General features: G+C 46.7%; 3 protein-coding genes across 3 annotated transcripts; 2 read left to right on the top strand and 1 right to left on the bottom strand.

The window, feature by feature from the left end:
- Positions 1–690: 690 nt before the first annotated feature.
- FPOAC1_003282 (uncharacterized protein) lies at positions 691–1136 on the top strand (the record flags this gene model as incomplete). The annotated part of the gene is made up of 3 exons (XM_044847851.1): positions 691–810; positions 868–915; positions 972–1136. 3 exons carry the CDS (start codon positions 691–693, stop codon positions 1134–1136), a joined length of 333 nt encoding a protein of 110 aa, XP_044713767.1.
- A 1980-nt stretch (positions 1137–3116) lies between these two features.
- Positions 3117–3530, top strand: FPOAC1_003281 (uncharacterized protein; the record flags this gene model as incomplete). Its single annotated transcript, XM_044847850.1, has 2 exons — positions 3117–3251; positions 3312–3530. The coding sequence occupies 2 exons, from the start codon at positions 3117–3119 to the stop codon at positions 3528–3530; spliced, it is 354 nt and encodes a 117-aa protein (XP_044713766.1).
- A 79-nt stretch (positions 3531–3609) lies between these two features.
- Positions 3610–5628, bottom strand: FPOAC1_003280 (uncharacterized protein; the record flags this gene model as incomplete). Its single annotated transcript, XM_044847849.1, has 5 exons — positions 3610–3987; positions 4038–4432; positions 4481–4587; positions 4639–4774; positions 4827–5628. 5 exons carry the CDS (start codon positions 5626–5628, stop codon positions 3610–3612), a joined length of 1818 nt encoding a protein of 605 aa, XP_044713765.1.
- Between the last annotated feature and the right edge of the window lie 2620 nt (positions 5629–8248).

Genomic DNA, 8248 nt, shown 5'->3' with positions numbered 1-8248 from the left:
CCAATGAAGCTCTCCAATTATGAAAGCTTGAGCGGGTGATAAGCGCAGATCTGGGTTCGTCCAAGGGAAAAAACGACCTTAGGGTTGTTGGGAGAGACAGCCTTGTCGATATGCGCGCGCAACCCCCACATTACGTGCTAAAACGCTCAGATATTTGAGCGGGAGCAATAATTGAGTCTCAAACCAGCTAAACATTCTGTCGATTTAGCTTTCTCGCGATATTACTGGCATCAGATGCACCCGTTCGATATTTGCCACGCTGGCAGGGCGGATGCTGGACACCGCCCACCAATGACCAACCACACCTGATTCGCCTCACTTTCAACTCTCACGGCGTATGGCAGGGGTTTCCTGCGATATTAATTTTGTCAACAAGGAATGGTCGAAATAAATGCAGCGAATGAAATTTAGCTACCCCTTGAGCAGTTCCAGATTCGTGTTGAGATACCAGCCTGTAAAGCGGTGAGCATAAGTCACACGCAATAGACCAACATACTTTGGGTTTGCATACATTAGCATGAAATGCACCCTCTTTCCATCAGGCACATCGTAACTATATCTTGTGGCAGGTTGTACTGTACCGTACCGTACCTTATATAAATAAATACCTCCCCTTGACTCAATATCTCTTCACTTTTCTTGTCTATCTTGAATAATTGTAGATTCCCCAGGAGAATCGACTGTGCGACCATGTCCTCTTCAATGAACAAATACTGGATTCCTCATCAAGACATCCACAGAAAGGTCATAACCCAGGAGCTCCAGTACTATCTGGGACCTCAGGCAACAGTTCGACCATATACGTTGGAGGTATCTCTTCGTCAAGCCAGCCCAGCGGCTATCCTGTGCTCATGTGTTCAAACGTAGGGAGAGGATGGTTTCCTCATCAGCACTCCAGGCTCCTGCCTCACAGACGTTGGTCACTGCGGTCTTGTGAAAGAGCTTCCCAGTTTGATTGACACAATTGACAGGAACAAATCGATGATATCTGCCGAAAGTCGAAAGATCTTTGGGATCGACAGGCCGCAGCCAAGGTCCAACAAAATCCCGAGAAACTGTTGAAACGACCGTTACACCAACCTGTCATTGTTTCTAGAGGGTCGTCCAGGGAACCTCATCGACGTTACTATGATTGACCCCGGCATGATGACTATTGAGCTCCGATATGACTCAGCAGTCATGATCATGCTACCTCGTGGTGGATGCCAAGACTCTGGTAGGCAATTGTAGGGGGTCGTCTGCATGTCAAACGTCGTGACCATCAGCCGTCACCCCAGGTATTGAGGCTCGTAAGGCGTTTTGAGAGCAAGGATTCTGGGGTGCGGTGAAGCAAAAGGCCGTGAGGTGAGAGGCCAATGGTGGAGCAAATGATGTATTGTGCCCAAGATAGATGTGGAGGAAAAGATACCCAGCTGTTCCAAATTAAGCAAGTGCTTTGAAGGGTGCCATGTCTATCCAAAGACACGGCGCCATCTGGCATAATTCCGACCCAACATACCCAGACGAGTATCAATACTGCCCAAAATACATTCGGTTTAGGCATGCAGTGCAGACAGAGTTGCCTGATTGCACGAAAGTCCAGCTGTGAAGTTGATACATTCGGTTCCCGGCAGCACTAGTGATCCAATCGGAATTTGCATTGTGTTTCGTGTCGATTTTGCCTAGTGCAGGTCTGCCGGTTCGATCATGTCCTGTCAGTCATTATCACCGCCTTCTGGAAATACATGACGAAGAATCGGGTTTTAATCTGATGCTTCTATGATCTGTCGACTGCAGCTTTAGTGACCATCTTTTGGGGACTAAGAAGCTTTTCGTATTTTTGAAGGTCCATCGGACCAGTTGACCAGAGTACTATCGCTTGAACGCCCACCTGCCTCGACTCTTGGTACGGTGGCTTCTTATGACGGGTAGTATTGTGTTCTGTAATGTACCCTATTACATTGACGTACTCGCCAATACGTGTTTTCTCATCTGTGAGTGATTGTAGGAGTAGGCTTACATCCACTGAGGCAGTCACAGTACTATCTTTCGGATAAAGGTGACCAAGAGCCAAGCGGGCTGAAGAGGTCGAGTAAGAGGTGACGCTGAAAGCTATTAGCCAACAGTCTCTACCGTGTGTGAAAGTACAAGCAAGCGGTCAAGCACATCGCAACACATGTAGGATTGTAAAGGGGCTCACTGGTCCTACCATCCCAGAAACCTGACCTTGTCACCGACCGGTATGGCGGGTAGATCAGACAGCAAGTAAAGCTGAGAGGGAACTGGGCCCCGCGACATGCCAGCTCTGTCACTGTCAGGAAATTTTGAGGCCCGAAAGGTGTGATTATGCTGCAGCTTTAGAAGAAATCCCGCAATATTAGGTGTGCCAGTAGCATAGAATATCTAGAGGCTGAAGAGTTGAATGGAGGTTGAAGAATGCTGAGCTTCACGTGAAACGTTACTGAAGCACAGTGCGACCGTCAGTGATTGCTAATTTGTTATGATATCTATCGCGTCTACAGTATGAGCTCGCACTCAGGGTAGGTACCACAAACTACCATCTTCTTTCCCATCTCGATGTTTGTTAGGTAGGCAGTGCTCAGTCTTCTTCTTTCTGCCACTAAATCAATATGATTCCTTAAAATGACGCTTGTCTAAGTAGATGTTCTTTGATTTCATTGCAAGAGCATAAAACCTACAACCTCTTCATTACTATGGTAATTTGGGATCTGTTACGCCAACGGTGCATATAAGAGTTTCCAAAGACATCGCAAATGTTACAAAAGTAGTTCCTAATTTAGTATATAATAAGTGATTATTTAACAGGTCACATTAGGGCAGTCGATTAATACAAATACAATACCACTAATTAATTACATATCAGCCTCAAGCCGGGAGAGGGTATAGGGTGAGTAAACGACTACATACAAAACTACTGTGTACCGATTGAGAGCACGAGAGACGAAATAAGTAAGCCAGCCAATACTATAATTTAGGTTATTTATTTCCTGCATTCTAACACTAAGAGGTCAACTTTTTCAGCCCCGTAATTCTATAAACATCACCACTTCGTCTACCTCAATTGGTGGGGTTCAGTCTTTCACTTGCACAGTTCACATCTCAATTAGTTATTCACAATGTCTTCTGAATCCCCTCCAAAGTACATTTACAAAATCATCCCTTCGGCACCTGAGGATCCATTTCCAAAGGAACATCCCTTGTCCGAACTTGACCGCAATGATGGCTTCGTTCATTTGAGCACATCATCTCAGGTGAAACTATTGCTTTGGATGAGATGAGGGATATACCATGGCACTAACATGATTAATCAGGTACCTAAGACTGCAGACTTGTTCTTCACCAAGACATCTTCACTCTGGGTTATCAAGCTGGAATACGCCCAGTTTGCTGAGTCTATGAAATGGGAGGGTGGTTTCCCCCACTTGTATGGCAACTTTGGTGCGGATAATGTCGATTCTGTTAAGAAGTTTGTTCGCGAACAAGATCAAACATGGGGTCAGGTTATGGAAGCATCAAGCTGGCTAGAGTAAATGTGTCTTTATTGTTCTTCTTATTTTTTAGAATAGGCCCATCTACATGCCGTTTTGTCGTTCTTGTGCAACTCAAGCTTTAAAGACCTAGATCCTTCTCAACCATACCCTTGCAAATGGGATGATAGAAGTCCTTGTTCTTCTCAAAGGTGTCCAGAGCCAGCTGTCTGTCCACTTTGTTGAGGGCGCGGAAAAGAGGTCGCACAAACTTCATACGACCAACGCGTCCGAGCAGAGTGGCAGCATCCTGGTAAATGGCGGAATCCTTTGCCTGGAGAGCAATCAGGTAGTACGCCGAGAGGATCTCCACATTCTGCGACGACAGGAAATCGTACGTCTTGCCCATGAGCTGAGCTCGGTCTGCAGTTAGATCACCGGACTGCTGAACTTCAGCCAGGAAAACAAGCTTTTGGTTCGCAGTAAAGTCCTCAAGATCCTTGGCACTGGGCTCAAATTTCTATTTACACGTTAGCGAGCACATACAACATTCCAAGAAATTGAACTTACAGCATCCTTCCACTTGTTTGCAAGGTCGTAGCACTGATTTGCCAAAGTAGTGTCAAACTTGGGCTTGGGAGGGAGACCGGGTGTGTAGAACTTTTCGTCCCAATCGATCTCGGTGATCTTCTTGGCAACTTCCTCGTTGCCGAGGCCGTTGAAGAAGTCAAGGAAGGTCTGCTTGAATTCAAACGAGTCAAGAGACTTTCCGGACCACTTGGTGAAGTAAAAAGGGATGAACTTGTCAAAATTCTCCCGGCCCACAACGCCCTCCAAATAGTAGAGGAAATGGAAACCCTTCTCGTAAGCAACGGTGCTGTAGACGTCCTCAGGATCAACACCTTCATGCTTGATGATGAGCTTGGTGTACTCGTGGTCCTTGCCAAAGAGCTCCACGGCGTCCTCTATAAAATGATTAATCAAAGTTTTGACGGCTATGTGGTGTTACGTACCAAGGGCCGTCCATCCGATGATGGCAGAAAAGTCAAACTCGGCATCACCGTGGATGGCAGCTTGAATACGACGCTCAAGATACATAGTCCAGCCTTCGTTCAACCAGCTAAAGATCATTAATATCACAATCTCCATGTTCCAATGGCTGTGGACTCACAAGTGCTCCCAGCTGGCGTTAGAAACCAAGTTACCACTCCAGCTGTGACTCAGCTCGTGGGCGATAACGTCCACATTTTGGCGGTCACCACTGATGATTGTGGGTGTAGCGAAGGTGTAGATGGGGTTCTCCATACCTATAGATATGTAAGCAATTTGCAGAATGATTAGCAAGAAAACAAACTTTACCTCCGTAGGGGAAACTCGGGGGCAAGACAAGAACGTTGTAAGCTCCCCATTTGTAGGGGAAGACAAGCTTCTCTGCCACCTCCATGAACTTCTCCATATCACGCTCAAGCTCCCACTTGCATCCTTCCAGCTCGTTAGGGCCCGTGGCGACAACGCTTCGAGGACCGATGGGAGCAGTTGCAATATCACCAGAGGCCACAGCAAAAAGGTAAGAGGGAATGGGAACCTTTTGCTCGAACTCGTAGAGCTTCTCCTTACCGGGAGTTGCCTCGTGGTCTCCAACAGGAACACCGCTGGCAACTACAGGGAGAGATGAAGTCAGCTTGAAAGTGAAAGTAGACTTGACATCAGGAGTGTCCTGGCAAGGGAAGATGGAACGAGCGTTGATGGCCTGACATTGAGAAAACATGTACGGGTGCTTCTTGTTGGAAGTCTGAGCAGGAGTGAGCCATTGGAGAGCAGTGCATTTGCTCGTTGTCTGGAGGTTAATGGCAAGGTCAATTAACTCGCCTTTGGCAACACCATCAGGCACAGCAATGTGAAGAGGGGCACCGAGAGGGGCATTGAAGCTCTTTAGCTCCCACTTGGACTCTTTGGAGTTGATACTGATGCTAGAAATGTCAACATAACGAGTATCGAGGATGATCTCGTTGCTCTCTTTGTCAGTTTGTGACTCGAGCTGCAAAACAACAGAGCCCTTGAGCGCCTTCTCGTCAAAGTCGATCTTGAAGTTGGCGGTGGTATGGCGGGTGCGCCAAGCGCTATAGTTTGAGAGAGTGCTGGGATCCCGATTGGCCGTCATGGTTGGGTTGACAGTAGCAAATGTGCGTCTAAGGTTGTGTGTGATTGTGACTTGACAGGTTCGCAGAATGGAGGGTTTCTTGAGTGATGAAAACAACGACATTGAGGGTCGTCCAGTAAGAGCTCACAGCAAAATACAGCACACACGACACGACACGACACGACACAACCTGCATCTGCCCGCATTGTAACTGGGCTACATCCATTGAGATTCTTTACAATGACATCACGTGAGGGGGCCCGTCCGTACAGTTTCACCACCTTCCAAAGCCGTATTAAACATGAAAATAGCGGCATATTAAACAGGAACTTTTGTTATCGACGGCATATGACATGAAATCGAAACAAATCTGAGATGATCTTTGAATCAATCTTGCCAAGTAGTTTATGCTGCATTTGCATTGCATTTGCGTCCATATTTGGTCACGTGTAGTTGTATTTGCTACTAAATCGCAAGCTTGCATGAAGTTGTATTGCATTGCGTCGTAAGGAAAACTCCATTCAATCAACAAGACGTGTCACTATTGGGAGATAGATAGTCTAATAAGGCTTGTAGATGAAGAAATTACAACAGAGCACATGACTCTTCGGTCATATGTGCACTTTTCATCAAACTTACAGGTTAGTTAAATGGAGTACATATGCACGCATACCAAAACTGATTGAACATGGGAATTGCAGATAGTCCTATCGAGTATCTTAGATGTCCACAATAGTTGGCGATATTTTCACGTCATATCGGGGGAGTAAAAAATGATAGAAAAATCTCAGGGGCGATCATGGCTCATTGTTCAGTTCCGTCGCTTAGTCGGTGGTTTAATTTCACATTTCCACGATGGTATTCACTTCCCGCTCCATGATCATATGCTGTCACTGTTTATTATCTTTACTTCAGGGTATCTGCCGGTATAGCTCTTCCCAGTCCTGGGCTAAATACTCAGCAACGGCATAAGGGTCCAATTTGGACTCGGCGATGTCCTTGGCGCTAACGGCCGGAGCAGGGCTCCAAGGGGGATGCGCACAGAAGCAATTACTGAGAACCAAGCGTGAGTGAGGATCGTCTTTGCTGCCCATGGGCTATTGCTAGCTCAACAAACTAGATCGGAATGTCAGTTCGTTTCCCCTGAACCGAGTGATCAATGCAACTTGAATGGCCAATGGGGTTAGACCACTCACTGACAGGAACTACATACTACTATGACTACGGAACGCAAATATTATCTAGTACGGTAGACGAGGCCATAGTTGATTCAGATATTGTCATCTCCGAGGGCTGATTAGTTTTCTTCCTCGCTTTCTACTACCATGAAAGAGTAAAACTGAGGCTTTTCGGATCTTCTCACAGCCGTGTAATCGAAATAGACGGAACGTGATCACCCCAGCAGCAGTTACATTCTGTATGGCTTCTGTATCGCTTCTGTCTTGAGAAACAGATGTAGAGAAACTAAACTGACCCTTGGTATCTCTTCTTTGAGAACTTCGAGTCACGCAAACGCATTGTTGTTTCAGCAAGATTGGGCAAAACTGAAAGGCTCTCCTCGATCGCGGACTTTCCGCGTACAACCCATCATGAACGAGGCTTAAGTGCGGATGTATTCCCGTAGATGCATTGACTAATTAGCACTCGCTCGCTGGCAGTGAAGAAACCATCCCGTAATGCTCCTTGTTAGAGATCTTGGCGTTGCTGCAGGAGGCTTGATGGTGAGGGAGCAAATATCACCCCACGAAACCACCAGAGCGCAAGCGAGCCTGGACCAGGCCTGCGGTGACAACGGTAGAACATACATTTTGGGTGCAAGGGGGAGATCCCAGCCGTTGATTTAATGCAGGGGCCATCCGGTGGAGGCTTGCAGACAATCCCTGGTCTTAGCACGCCAACGTTATCGAAACGTCTTCCACGTTCCAGCTCTGTCAGACCCGAAACCGGCCTCTTCGTGAAGCGGTGTTAGAAGGAGTATGAGAGAGAGAGAGAGGCAGGGTAGGGTCGTAGGGTCGCCACGCCGCCAAGCATTTCTGTATGTGTTGCAATGTCAATGTTGTTGTTTTATCAAGGTAGATCTCGACTAAAGCGCAGCATCAAAGCCTCATGTTTCGTTTGAAACACTCTGTGCTATCTTGAGGATCACTTTCCTGTTATTGGCCATGTTTGTTCTCGAGGAAGTGATGTGCATCGTTTGCGTGATCACACAGGACAGTTGCAGGTGCGTGTTTCGGTAATCTCTCCATCATCTTCTCTCCTCACGATGTTTGCGCTCGGCCATGTCAGATCAAATGCCGTATTAGCTAAGTCGTCTAGAGTGCACTGGCCACCATATCTGCAACCGAGGCCTTAGACAGAAAAAATGAAACTCACTATCTACGGGCTAGATAGTCTCTAACTACAATACGGTTAATGATCCGCATTATCTAGGCTAGCATGTAGGGCTGCACCGCATGTATATTCCACGTGTTTGTAGCTCCCAACCAAACCTAGATACTATGCATCCAATACACCAATGTACCAAGTTAGGCATCTACACATATATGGACAACGCCACAGAGTAACATCCCCAGAGTATTTCCTCTCATTTGAGGTCCAAACCAGTGGGAAAAAGAAAGTGGCGTTCTTCTGAACCAACGCT

The sequence above is a fragment of the Fusarium poae genome, chromosome 1, assembly GCF_019609905.1.
Source record: "Fusarium poae strain DAOMC 252244 chromosome 1, whole genome shotgun sequence".
NCBI lineage: Eukaryota > Fungi > Ascomycota > Sordariomycetes > Hypocreales > Nectriaceae > Fusarium > Fusarium poae.
Note: the sequence above shows the minus strand (reverse complement) of the source record. Positions and strands in the feature narration are given on the sequence as shown.